Source organism: Pogona vitticeps, chromosome 5 (genome assembly GCF_051106095.1).
Source record: "Pogona vitticeps strain Pit_001003342236 chromosome 5, PviZW2.1, whole genome shotgun sequence".
In the NCBI taxonomy this organism is placed as follows: domain Eukaryota; kingdom Metazoa; phylum Chordata; class Lepidosauria; order Squamata; family Agamidae; genus Pogona; species Pogona vitticeps.
The window spans coordinates 42856014-42869506 of NC_135787.1; the positions used below are offsets into that span (position 1 = coordinate 42856014).

General features: G+C 41.9%; 1 protein-coding gene and 2 long non-coding RNA genes across 3 annotated transcripts; 2 read left to right on the forward strand and 1 right to left on the reverse strand.

Annotated features, from left to right (window-relative positions):
- The first annotated feature begins 266 nt into the window (after positions 1–266).
- Positions 267–11882, forward strand: TMEM184C (transmembrane protein 184C). Its single transcript, XM_073001580.2, has 10 exons — positions 267–580; positions 3964–4094; positions 4181–4217; positions 4758–4963; positions 5386–5460; positions 6659–6752; positions 7596–7708; positions 9145–9244; positions 9856–10027; positions 10179–11882. The coding sequence occupies exons 1-10, from the start codon at positions 464–466 to the stop codon at positions 10445–10447; spliced, it is 1314 nt and encodes a 437-aa protein (XP_072857681.1). The 5' UTR covers positions 267–463; the 3' UTR covers positions 10448–11882.
- On the forward strand, positions 952–2336 carry LOC144589636 (uncharacterized). Its single transcript, XR_013545881.1, has 2 exons — positions 952–2207; positions 2251–2336. It is a non-coding gene; the product is annotated as an uncharacterized LOC144589636 (long non-coding RNA).
- LOC144589635 (uncharacterized) lies at positions 4277–7599 on the reverse strand. The gene is made up of 2 exons (XR_013545880.1): positions 7397–7599; positions 4277–7353 (listed from the first exon to the last, which is right to left on the reverse strand). It is a non-coding gene; the product is annotated as an uncharacterized LOC144589635 (long non-coding RNA).
- Positions 11883–13493: the final 1611 nt, after the last annotated feature.

Genomic DNA, 13493 nt, shown 5'->3' on the forward strand with positions numbered 1-13493 from the left:
CCTTTCGACTGACGTGTAAGGAAAAGCAACAACCCTTGAGCGCCCTCTTCTGACTATCCAGCGAAGCGCTGGTTCCGGTCGGAGGCGCGTTGTTTATCTTCAGGTTCCGGAAATGCGCTTCCTGTTTGACGCCATGTGATCCCGGCCGATTTAAAGGGCGTGGCCTCCGACGCTTTTCGTATTTGGATTGGCGGTGGGTAAAGGGGCGGGGCTTCGGGGCCGGGAGCCCCTTCGCCGGCCTTTGGAAGGACGCGGGTGGGCGGGCCGGAGGCCGGCAGGTGGGCGGGGCGGCAGGCAGGCCGCGAGGGATGCTCGCTCCTCGGCTGTGCCTTGGTGGGACCGACCTGTCGGGCCGTCCGTGATCGGGCGGCCGGTCCCGTCGGAGCTGCGGCGGCGCTGAGGGGCGCCGCCTGCCGCCACCCCCTCCTAGCACGCCGCCGCCTCTGCTGTGCCCGGCCCCACCATGCCGTGCACCTGCGGGAACTGGCGGCGCTGGATCCGGCCCTTGGTGGCCACGGTCTACATCGTGGGGCTCCTGATAGCCCTGCCGCTCTGCATATGGGAGCTGCAGAAACTGGAGGTGGGTGAGGGAGGGAGGGCGCCTCGGAGGGGAAGGGGACTTAAGGGGTGTGTGGGTGTGTGTGTGGGGGGGGGGTGGGCACCTTTTCGGTTCCTTCCTCTTCGCCGCCGCGATGAGTCAACACACCCCGGAAAGACTCCATGCCTCTGAAAAAGAGGCCTGTGGTTTCCGAAAGCTTGCGCGCATAAATAAAACTTGTGTGGTCTTTACGGTGCCCCAAGACTCTTCAGTTAATAATAATAAAAAAGAGGAGGACACCCGGAGCGCCTAAAGTGATGGTTGGATTTGCTGGGATCGGCTCCTTGCCTTTTTTTTCCGGTCCTGCCTTCTTGGGCGGCTTTGCTTTTTTTGTGGACACCGGCCGAAGAGAAGGGAGGGAAATCCGGCTTTGTGGACGGCTGGAGAGGGGCCCCAAATGACTGGACTGCTGGAGCGCCTTCCTGCGCCAGAGCAGCCGCTGCGTCCCTGGAAGCGACAAGCGAGGAAGTACCTACAGGAGAGTAGAGGCGTACGGGCTTGAATTGTTCCGTCCAGCCCCGGTTATTCCTCTCCTTGGCTGACAGATTGCAGGCCCAGCCGGCCTTCCGCGATATAGGGGCCGCATCCTGTCCTTGTGGTAGGGCTATATCGGACCTGGGTTAGCCAACATTCATTTCAGATTAGAAATTACCTTTGTTCCGTCCTCTGGGTGGTTGAGAAGGGATGTCGCCAAAGGGAAAAAAAATCTCCCTCACTCCAAATTGGCTCTGGAGGGACTTGTCCTGGGATCAAGGTGAGTTGCAAAACTCAGATACGTGTTTGCTTGACCGCAAGTACCAAAAAGAAGTTTACATGATGTTTACTGGCAAAACATAGGTTTTGCATGCAAAAGTTTTGAGATCCAGTTGCTGTTATCTTCTCTACAAAAGCTGGGAAAGACTTGCTAAAGCCCTAGAGAGGTTCTGTGCTAAAGTGTTGACAGGCTTCTCTCGTTGGGTGTCCTGATATGTTGAACTACAGCGCACACCATTCCTTCCTACCAATGACTGTGTCGGCTGGAAATTATGTGATAAGTGATACAATAGCTCTAGAAGGGGATACCCAGTGTGGTGTACTGGATAAAGTGACAGACTAAGACTCAGGAGATACAGGTTTGAATCCCTGCTAAGCCATGGAAACTAATGGTAACAGTGGGATGGTGGTGATGGTGGCACTGGTAAAACGAGGTCACTTACCTTGAAAGGCCTGTTAAGAGTTCTGACTGGATGACACATAACATACACAGCTGTTGGAAGCACCAGGTAAGAGAAAACTGGTTAGTTGGACCAATCATATTATTTTGTTTAAAGTAGCTTCCTGCGAGGGATGATGTCAGTGACTTCTAGAAAGAGGGCCCTATATAGATACAACACCTGGCTGGATAGCTCAGTGGTTTAAGTATCTGGCTGTGGAGCCAGAGACTTGGAGTTTGATTCCCCACTGTGCCTCCTGTGAGTAGAGCCAGCCTATGCAGCCTTGGGCAAGCTGCACAGTCCCAGGGCACTTCTAGAAGAAGGGAATAGTAAACCACTTCTGATATTCATTACCTAGAAAACCCTGGAAATGGTCACTGTTAAATATGGGCACCAGCTGCACAAATGCTTTGTGGGTGTCACACGCTTCCCTCTTCTTTGGGAAGAAGAGTTTGGGAGTAGGAATGCAAATGATAGCTTTGTCTTCGGGCCCAGTTGCCCGCTCATCAGTAGCAACATGCTTTCCTCCCTGCCTTCTCCATGTATTTGCCCACTTATAGGCAGCAGTGTGTTTTCCTCCTCTGCCTTTTCCATAAAATCCTCCACTCACCAGCAGCACCGTGGGTTTCCCTGCCTCACTTCCTTGCCTGAGTGGATGATCCTGTGGAGAAGGCAGAGAAGCATGGTGCTGCCAGTGAATGGGGCGATCGCGTGAAGATTACAGCGGGAAGTGTGCGGCGCCTGTGGAACATCTGTGTGGAAGTCAGGCCGATTTACGGTTCATGCTTATCTCTAATCACCGTAAGTCAGAACTGACTTGACAGCACATGGCTGTTATTGTTATAGACACAACTCATTTAGCTATTGCAAATGCAGCACTTTGTAGTGTGGGAGCAAGGACACTGAAATGCCTGGAAGATGATCAAGGGGATTCCTCTTGTCTCTGTTGTAAAATCAATTGGAAGTCTGTGGAAATTTTTGTGTTGCAATGGAAGTAGGGGAAGGCATGAGAAAGAGGTAGGTTCTATATGTTGTTGGCCTTTAGTCATCTCTGACTGTTGGCTGCTCTGAGTGGGGCTCAAGGGAATTAAAGTCCAACAACATTTGAAGGACTATAGAGTTTTCATCCTGGACATAAGATTGAAGCAGTTAATGAAACAGGGCGATAGCATTGTCAGGATTATTCTGCATAGATGTTAGATTTAATGTATGCTGTTAGTTAATATCCTATTCTGTCTTTGGAAAGCTAACAGCAGGCCTGCATTATTTACAGGTGTGTTTATCTCCCTGTGTCCCTAGAAGAGACAACTAAAATTTGAATTAAAAGAGAACTTTTAAAATAATATCCCTCAATGAAATAAAGTAAATCTTTACACAGGAAAAAATCTGAGAAATGCTGCATGGTTGTGGAAACAGTATCAATGCATGAAGAGGTGATACCTTTAATCGACCATTAAGAATCTAGCAGTTTGGAATGTATGGCCATCTCTTAAAATAGAGAACAACCAGGCAATCTGCCCCCCACATTCCCCCTTGTCTGCCTTTTAGAAACACCCAAGAAAATATATATATTTATTTGGCTAGGGGAGGAAAGAATGCCCAGGAACATGACCTGCCTCTAACAGAATTGGGATTAGGAATTTAGTTAAAACCTCTAGGAACAAATTAAGCCAAATTAAAACAAATAACTATTTTTACCTGCTGGATGCTTACTTTAGCCTGCAGTACATTTGTTTGGTGTCAAGAGTCCATGATGTTTGAGAACTCCCATTGGTCTTCAGTTGATGCCATGATCGGCCATTCCATAGTACATGTTGTTCCTTGATGTTTACTTCCATCTGATCCAAGAACCAGGTTTGATGCCTGCTTGCCTCTCCAGATGTTCTCACACAGCTGCTGTGACAGGGAAAGTTTGGTAGTAGGAATGCAAATGATAGCTTTGTCTTTGTTACCCAGTTGGGTGTGAATTTGGTTTGTCACTAAATGATGGATTGTTTTTGAAAACTAAAAATTTTGAATAAGTACCTGATGCCTACAGTTAGCATGCAAGTTACGTCATACCATTTGCTTTTATCAGTTTGCTGTCATTGTTCCTTAAATTACCATGTACTGTATAATTTCTCACACCTGTGCTTTTCTTTCCCTCCTTGTTTTTTGTTGTTGTTCTTCAAGGTTGGAATCCATACCAAGGCATGGTTTATTGCTGGAATCTTTTTATTGATGACAATACCAATATCTCTTTGGGGAATATTACAACATTTAGTTCATTATACTCAGCCTGAATTACAGAAGCCAATAATAAGGTAACTCTTCATCTGTATTGCTGCTGATTATTCCATGCAGTTATACAAACACTTGGATTAACTGCAAATATGTTTCATTATGACAGGATTCTCTGGATGGTGCCAATTTACAGTCTAGACAGTGTAAGTGTCTTTTTGTTTGTTTGTTTGTTTGTTTCATAGTTTGTCAACTTACTGTGTTCTTTTTGTTGTATAGAGCCCAACTGAGCTATCTCAGGAGCATTTCATGTTTCTGACTCTCGCGTGATACAGTATATTTGTAAAAATAAAAGTGGTGTTTTGGGCCAGTGTACTCATTTCTGTTGAGTTAACTTGCAGAAAATCAAAGTTGTGGATGAAGATGCAGTTGTAGAGTTGTTGCTTCTTATACAGCATTGGAAAAGAATATATTACGCAACTTAGATAAGCCCATTTGTGTAAAATACTGTATGCATATAAAAGCTGTCAATGTTGCTTCTCTGCATGTGCTCAGTACTGTATAACTAGTAAGAACTGAGTTTATCTTAGCATGACTTACAAAGGACCGAGTAAAAGATTTTCTTAACTATGAATTGTTAATAGGCAATACTGAGACTTCTGATGTGTGTCCAATGTGAAATCTCTGTATAGCCTGCTTTGTGCACACTGCAAAGTGTGTTCTAATCACATTTTCCTCTTTAACAGTGGATAGCATTGAAGTATCCCAACATTGCAATATATGTGGATACTTGTAGGGAATGCTATGAAGCATACGTCATCTACAACTTCATGGTATTTCTTTCAAGTTACTTGACCAATCGTTATCCAAATCTGGTGTTAATTATAGAAGCCAAAGATCAGCAAAAACATCTGCCACCTCTGTGTTGCTGTCCACCATGGGCTATGGGAGAGTAAGTGCATCATACACTTTTTCTTCAAAACTGTGTGTACATACGACAGGAAGAAAGGGAAGTTATGAGGGAGGAGGCTGCATTCATGGCAGATTGGATTCCTAAGGCATGTTTTAAGAAGCTTTGAACAATCACTGAATGGAGTTAATGTTTCTGAAGTGGAAATAGTTGTTCTACATGTAGAGCGAGTTTTAAATATTTGCAGAATGTGTCTCTGAAAATAAAGCAAAAGTCTTTTCTCCTTGCCATAATTGCTATGAGTATGCATATCTTTAAAATTTGATTACATAAACAATTTCAGTCTTGCTCTCAGTTGCTTTCTGCAATGTACAGAATGTTTGTATTGTTCTAATAGTAAGTAGTTACAATAAAAGTGAGCAGAGCTGCTTATGTTCTGTTTTTCTTCTGTGACTTTTCTGCAGGGTGTTGTTGTTCCGATGTAAGCTTGGTGTTCTTCAGTATACAGTTGTCAGGCCATTCACCACCATCATTGCTTTGTAAGTATTTAAAAAAATAGCATTTGTCTTGAAATCCTATGTACTCATATATTTTGTTGATCGACGCCTGTGGTAGTTATGCAATTGCCTTCCCCTGCTGTCTTTCATAGACACCAAACACCTTTGGGCTCTAAGGCAGAACCATAGTGATGTCATTTAGTTTTCCTTTCTTTGTAAACTTAATGGTCTTATCAACTAGCAATTGAGGTATTGAAATTGAGTTGCTATGCAAGTGGAACGACTGAAATAAGTTATTGTAAATTTACTTATTGTAAATAAGTTACATGTATCTCTTCAGGAAAATTCTTAGGGAGTATGAATAGGAATTATATCTTTTAGACGTCATTTGGAGAGAAATTTATTGTAGGCCGAACAGTAGTATTAGGGGAAGTAGTCCCAGTCAGGAACCTCTATGTATTCGTTTAGTTATGTTGGTAATTTTGGCTTTTCTTATTCTGATTCTTTTTCCAACATCTGACCAACCTGATGATCAGGTATTTGATATTCAAAGAAAGTTTGCTATCAGATGTTAAACATAGAGTAAGGATCAGTCCAAAAATACAGTTGCCAGGTAGGTAGTTCTGGGAATGCCTCTGGTATTTTCTGCCAAAAGGGTAGGGATTTTTTAAACGTCAGGTGGCAGTGCACAATTCTGTTTCAAAGTGATGCCAATTTGTATCTTATCCAGAGAGTTTAACATTAGTGTCGTAGGTTGCAGAGAGGTTTCTATAAAGAGGTGCTTACCACGCCTTGCAGCTACTGCCCGAGGGAATGTATGAAAGGTATATGCTTGTTTTATCAGCCAGAAACAATTATTAGTTGCCCTGCCCTGCCCAGCCAAAATGTATGCTGCTAAAGACAAAGGTTTTACATCTGTTCTGTCTCCTCTCAAAATATGGTGTAATGGTGTGACTGCTCAGTTCTTTCAGCTACTATTAAGTGTGCTTTCTTGAGTTTAAAGGAGTTATAGCACTGTTATTGATGCTGTAATCAACATAGTAGGGCAGTGGCAGCAGTGACAATGGTGGGATATAAGTTATATAAAAAATAATATAATAAACATAATAAATAATTCAACAAGCTGAATAAATATAATACGTTTTCCTCAAAAGCAAATCCCATTATTTTAACGTGATTTATTTCCTCTCCAGCATAGTCCCTGGGTTTTGTGTATAATTTCTTATGTTAAACTCTTTAGAATCTGTGAATTGGTAGGCGTATATGATGAAGGAAACTTCAGCTTCAAAAATGCTTGGACATACTTGGTTTTTTTCAACAACTTATCCCAGCTTGTGAGTATTGAGATTCTAGTCTTTTGTCTGTTTTGCAGTGAAGTTAAACAAATCTCTTCTTTTTTAAAAATTAAGATTTTATTTGTGATTAAACTGTGCAAGCATTGTTTTTTTTTAAAAAAAATCCCAAAATACATATACAGAAATATAAGAGTTATATTAAAGATTAGATTAAAAATGTTCTAGTTTTTAAAATCTCAGTAAATGGGACATCTTCCAAATAAGACAGCACTAATGGGTGATATTACCTTGTCTGTCTCATCTGACCTTATGTCCAATGATTAGTCACTAGATAGTTGTGCTTTTTCAGCTATTAAATGAAGTAGACTTAGTATGAATACCACAAAATGGAAGTGTTGGTACTCATAAATGGGCTGTCTCCACTGTCCTGTTACGTTGGTGAAGGTTGGTGGCAATATGGCATTAGTCTAAGCTTCTTGCCAACACTGAATATGCAATAATTTGTGCTGAGAACATGTATTTCATATACTCCACTGGTGTCCACAGACAATGTTTTATATATGTGCTTGCGAAGAACCAGAACAGTCTGGCTTGGTAGCTGCTTGGAGTTGTATTCAGTTTAACTGAAACATGCAAGTGGCTGAAAAACAGTTTTGAAACTTGCTGTACTGAAAATTAAAAGCCTAGGTGGAGGAGGTTCTCTTTATGCAAGAGAAATGCAGCAGCCATTTTTTTAGATACACAGAAATACTGTTTTAGATATTTGAAACAAGAATTGAATAGGCTTGATATACTTTGGAATTTATCTGTCTAAAAGTGTTTATACAATCGATGTTTTTTTTAAAAAAGCGGCTAAGCATTTTTATTTCTCTTTTTTTTTAGTTTGCTATGTACTGCCTTGTATTGTTTTATAAAGTATTGCGGGATGAACTGAATCCTATCAGACCTGTAGGGAAATTTCTCTGTGTGAAGATGGTGGTGTTTGTTTCTTTTTGGTAAGTGAAGTCCTCCCCCTCCAAGTTTTCCATTTAACGCCTAGTTACATAGCAGGACTGAAGGTTTTATCTAAGTTAACATCTAAATACAACAGCCAGCCTCCTAATGATGTTTGTGTAACTTGTCATGGGTAATTGACAAGGTGCTGGAGTATGTCCTGTTTGGGGGCAAATGCATGCACTTACCATATTTTTCTGTGTATAACACCCCCAAAGTATAAAACAATCCCCAATTTTGATCCTTTGTGGAGGCGGAGGCAAAGGAGCAGCCATGCTTGGCTTCCCCTTGACTGCCGCCACCGCCCGATCATCTCCTCCAGCACCACTCACAGGCTCCCTTTGAGCAGGGGCAAGGCAGTGGCGTGAGCTGGAGGTGAGCCCAGGCAGTGGTGCTGGAGGGGGCGATTGGACGGCAATGGCAGCAGTAGGTAGGCAGCCGTGAGGGGCAGTCTAGCGCGGCTTCTCCTTCACCTCCTGATGCTGCCACCGCCTGATCGCCACTGCCGGGGCTCATCTTCAGCTCACATTGCCGCCTTGTCCTCTGCCCAAAGGGAGCCTGTTAGTGGTGCTGGAGGAGGCGATCGGGGGGGGGGGCTGCACTCAATGGATAGCCACAAGGGGCGGCCAAGTGCAGCTGCTCCTTCGCTTCCACCTCCTGTTGCTGCCACCAGATCGCCTCTGCTGGGGCTCACCTCCAGCTCACACTGCTGCCTTGTCCCCTGCCCGAAAGGAGCCCGCGAGTGGTGCTGGAGGAGGTGATCCAGTGGCGGTGGCAGCAGTCAATGGGCAGCCGCAAGAGGTGGCTGAGTGTGGCTGCTCCTTCGCTTCCGCCTCCACCCGTGTATAAGACCACCCTCCATTTTTCCTGATTTTAGGAAGTGTTGTTTTATACCCAGAAAAATATGGTAATTGCAGACCTGAAAAATCCCCTTGGTTGTTCATCCAACTTAAAAATAACTCAGGGTGTCATCAACCAAATGTTAAGCACTCTTACTCAATATATTCCGTGTACTTGGCTTGTTGAACTTGTGGAGCTTAAAAATCTCCTTTTCTCCTGCATCAATCTGTCTTAGAAATGGGATAGTATTAGAGAACTCACTTCAGAAGAATGGACAATCATTATTTAAGTTAGAAGATTTCCAGCTTCTCTTCTTTCATTCAGCCCATCACACTGTTTCTTCCCCTGGAGGTTTCTTTATTCTGCTTTGGCCCATTCACAATCCCAGTGATTGCCTGGCTTATAACTTCATCTATGTTCCTAGCCCTCACCTCAAGTGGTGCACTTTGTCATCTTAATTACATTTCAACACTGGTCTTTGACTTTTTTTTTTAAATTGACAAACTTACTGAAAAGTTGTGCAAAACCCTCTCTGGACTATGGGATGTTGATTGTGGTGGTACCCTAATCTCTTTCAACAATGTCACTTTTTAAACAGGCAAGCTGTACTTATTGCAATATTGGTGAAAGTTGGTGTTATCTCTGAAAAGCACACATGGGAATGGCAGAGTGTTGAAGCTGTGGCAACTGGTCTACAGGTAAGTAGAAGCAGCTGTTACTAAGACAACTCTCCACCCTTAAGTATCACTTGGAATTGGCTGATTGGGTTTTTTAGTGCTAAAAGCATTATGAATTCACACAATGACTTCTTTCTCACTTAGAGAATGGGTTATAGCTGCAAAATGGCTGGCCTGGCAGTTCCACTCCTCAAGCTGATGTATAATAACTGCAAATATGAAAGTAAACTTTTGGCATCTAACTTTAAACTGACATTCCAGCTGTATGATGATTGGGCATCTCTGTGACCTACACAGTTGCAGTCCTTATATAAATATACACATTTAGCTGTAAGGGATAAGTGGGAAGAAGTTGACATTCGTTCTATACAAAAACTTTAGAAAGGGTTTTGATGGCAATCTTGTATGAATTCGACCTTGTGCCTTGTCAATTTATTATGAAATTGTAGTGCCATCCAGGTTTAGAATTTTATGATCTGACTTATATGATTTGTTTTGCTTTTGCCCGCACTAGTGATTAACTTCATCACACTAATTGGATGGTATAAAAATCTGCGAAATAAATAAATAATAAATATGATGATTATAATTGGGGCATTACATGGAAGTGTTTTTTCCTCCTCTTCTTTCAGGATTTTATTATCTGTGTGGAAATGTTCTTTGCTGCAATTGCTCACCATTACAGTTTTTCTTACAAGCCTTACGTGCAAGAAGCTGAAGAGGGATCATGTTTTGATTCCTTTCTTGCAATGTGGGATATTTCTGATATCAGGGCAGATGTATCTGAACAAGTTCGCAATGTTGGTAAGTGAGAAATGCATTAAATATATCCAAGGCAAAGGTTTTCAGTAAATATTTTCAATTTTTAAAATTATATACACAGCCTGTTAAAACTGCTTTTACTAATTTTTCTATTACGGAAATATTAACATGTTTTGTAATGTCTTGTCTTTAGGAAGGACAGTTTTTGGCCAACCAAGAAAAATGTTTTTTGGTGAGGATCCTGAACAGAACGAACACACAAGTTTGCTCTCGTCATCCACTCAAGACCCAATCTCTGCTGCCTCTTCCATACCAACATCACCTGTAGGCCTCTATCAAGGATTTGGACATACAGTGACCCCAACAATCACTACTGAGCCAATGTCTGACGGTTTCTGTAACGCTGCAGAGGAGAATGAAAATTCCATGGTTCAGATAAAGAAGCCTGCAGTTAAAAGTTAAATCTCTTTCCTCAAGTACGTCAGGGATTACTTGCTATGTTTGTTTTTTGGCCTTGGAAACCCTGTTCTTCCTGGAAGAATGTTAGCTGCCATGGAGCACACAAAACGAACAGGACACTGTTGGGAATTCAGTTAAAATAGTGAATCCCTGAACTGCAGATGAGAGTGCATACTGTATTATTCTGGAATGAAACATGCATACAGAACATAATTTCAGTTTCGCACTAGCACACCATTGAGTTCAAGTTTTACAGTAACCCGCTGGAAAAAAAACTAATACCAATTAAATAATTGTAACTGTAAGTTGAACAGGGAATGCCTCCTCATCCAGATTCTTTTCTGTTCATAGCAAGAAGGATGAATTAATCCTGATCCTCCTCAAACCAGTGATACATATTCTATTCCAAATCCAGGATACTGTCTTTAATATGCTAGAGTTAATTATAGAATTAGGGAATGCAGTTGGAATAGTGACTGAACTTATAAGAGCAGTGTCATGTATTGCTGTACAGTCCACTAGGACTGGGGAAATGAACATATAATCCTCCATATGTTGCTGGTCTATTAATTCCCATCAGCCCTATTAAGATAGCTACTGGTGAAGGATGATGAGAGATGCAGCCCAGAAACTGTACAGTTACCTGTTCCTTAACCATGAGTTGCATCCACATGCTTGGGTGTAAGCTTTGTAGGTTCCACTGTCTCAGTGCTCTATTTTTACTCTATTAAGTGTATCTTAGCCTTAATGTTCTGGAAGTTGCTCCAGAGTAAACATATATAGGCATTTTAATGTTATAAAATGGAATAAGGATTTAATGAAAATCACTGAGCAGTACTGTTGTATTTTCATGAATCTCAGACATATAGTATAGGTTAACTTTCATTAGTTTGGCAAATAGTGTGTACTCTATGACATGGATATGATGTCCATGCATCCAATTCTTGAATTCATGGTACATTTGCTTTCTACTCTTAAGTAGAATCAATAAATCTATGTGGTACAGATGTAAGATACAAGAATGTAACAAACTAGCATTGCTCTGAGGACTTTACACGTTGATTAACAACGGGGACTTTACTGATCTATTATCACATTTGTACCTGCATTGCATGCTTGCTGTCTTACCTTCATATAAAAAATGTCAGCAAGATTTGCATTTTTAAGTGGCATCTTCAGAAAGATCTCAAGGTATTTTCAATAGTAAGATGCTCTTTATAGAACTTGAGTTTTTATCTGATCTTGTGGCGACTACAGTGAACTCATCCTACAAGTGCTTTTGCAGTACTAGTGTGGTTTGTAAATACTTGGCCTTATTCACTAGGCTGCATACTTTATGGCTGTATTTAATGTGACCTTAAGTGAAACTTGTTAAAGAGGCAAATCATGTTTATTCACTATTGTACATAAACAAATAAAATTTTATTTAAACTCTTAAGATGTATTGTAGCTTTTAGATGAGATAGTAGTAGCAAATTGTTTTTGGAAGATTGGGTTACCTTGCTTCTGCTTTCATCTTCACATTTCTTGATTCAAGAGAAGCCACAAATGTAATGCTCACTATTGGTTTATTTTCACCCGTACTCAGATTTAGTCTGCAGGAAAGTGGCACAGGGGAGATCATACCTTTTACTGCCCCATTGTCCTCTAGGTATAAAGATGTTCTTAGAGGCTATCTTTTCTAGGTGTGTTTGTGAAGAATTCACTCTTTGGAAGCGGTTTCTATGAGTGCTCTTACTTGTCTTAGGCTGCCATAAGCAAGAGGGAGTTGGGGTCTTTGCCCATCTGTAAGCTTGGCAGAGGGTCTCACCATAACAATGATGCTCCCAAGGTGCAGCCAGCAAACAGTGGCTTACCCCAGGGTATATAGGAAACAATGTACAGGATATCTAGAGTGAATGCTTAAACAGTCCTGGTTAATCTACAGTCATGGCCAAAAATATTGGCACCCTTGAAATTCTGTCAGAAAATGCAACCCTTCTCTCAGAAAGTTGTTGCAGTTGCAAATGTGGTACTCACATGTTCATTTCAATGCTTTGCGTTGGAACATAAAAAACCAGAGAAGTCAAATCTGATACAATCCCACACAGAAACCCCAAAATGCACTGGCCAAAATTATTGGCACCCTTAACTTAATATTTGGTAGCACCCCGTTTGGAAAAAATAACTGAAATAAATCGCTTCCTGTAACCATGAATGAGTTCCTTGCACCTCTCCACTGGAATTATGGACCACTCTTCTTTTGCAAACTGCTCCATGGCCTTCAAGATTTGAAGGATGCCTTCTCCCACAAGTGTTCTATGGGATTCAGATCTGGACTCATTGCTGGCCATTTCAGAACTCTCCAGCACTTTGCTTGTAACCATGTCTGAGGGCTTTTTGAAGTGTGTTTCGGGTCATTGTCCTACTGGAAGACCCATGACCTCTGGTGGAAACGCAGCTTTCTGATACTGGCCACTACGTTGTGCCCCCAAATTCTTTGGTAATCCTCAGATTTAATGATAGCGTTCACACAGTCAAGGCATCCAGTGCCAGAAGCAGCAAAGCAACCCCAAAACATATTTCAACCTCCACCATGTTTGACTGTATGTACTGTGTTCTTTTCTTTGAATGCCTCATTTCTTTTTCTGTAAACAATGCCATGATGTCTTTGACCAAAAAGCTCTCCTTTTGTCTCATCTGTCCACAGTACGTTCTCCCAGAAGGATTGTGGTTTTGTCACATAGGTTTTGGCATACTCCAGTCTTGCTTTTTTATGCCTTTGTGTCAGCAGTGGTGTCCTCCTGGGTCTCCTACCCTTTTCATTCGGATGGCGACAGATAGTGCAAACTGATATTGTTGTACCCTGTGTCTGCAGATCAGCTTGAATTTGCTGGGAAGTTAATCTGGGTTCTGTATCCACCATTCAAGCAACTCTTCATTGTAATTTTTCAGTAATTTTGCTCTTCCGTCCACGTCCAGGGAGGTTAGCTACAGTGCCATGGGCTGTAAACCTCTTGATGATATTGCACACGGTGGACACAGGAACATTAAGATCTCTGGAAATGGA

What these genes read in the sequence shown, in the direction of transcription:
- TMEM184C (XM_073001580.2), top strand. Translation starts at nt 464, where the DNA reads ATGCCGTGCACCTGCGGGAACTGGCGGCGCTGGATCCGGCCCTTGGTG. An exon ending in TTACAGAAGCCAATAATAAG is followed by an intron (nt 4,095 to 4,180) that starts GTAACTCTTCAT and finishes TCATTATGACAG; the next exon opens with GATTCTCTGGATGGTGCCAA. An exon ending in TGAACAAGTTCGCAATGTTG is followed by an intron (nt 10,028 to 10,178) that starts GTAAGTGAGAAA and finishes TCTTGTCTTTAG; the next exon opens with GAAGGACAGTTTTTGGCCAA.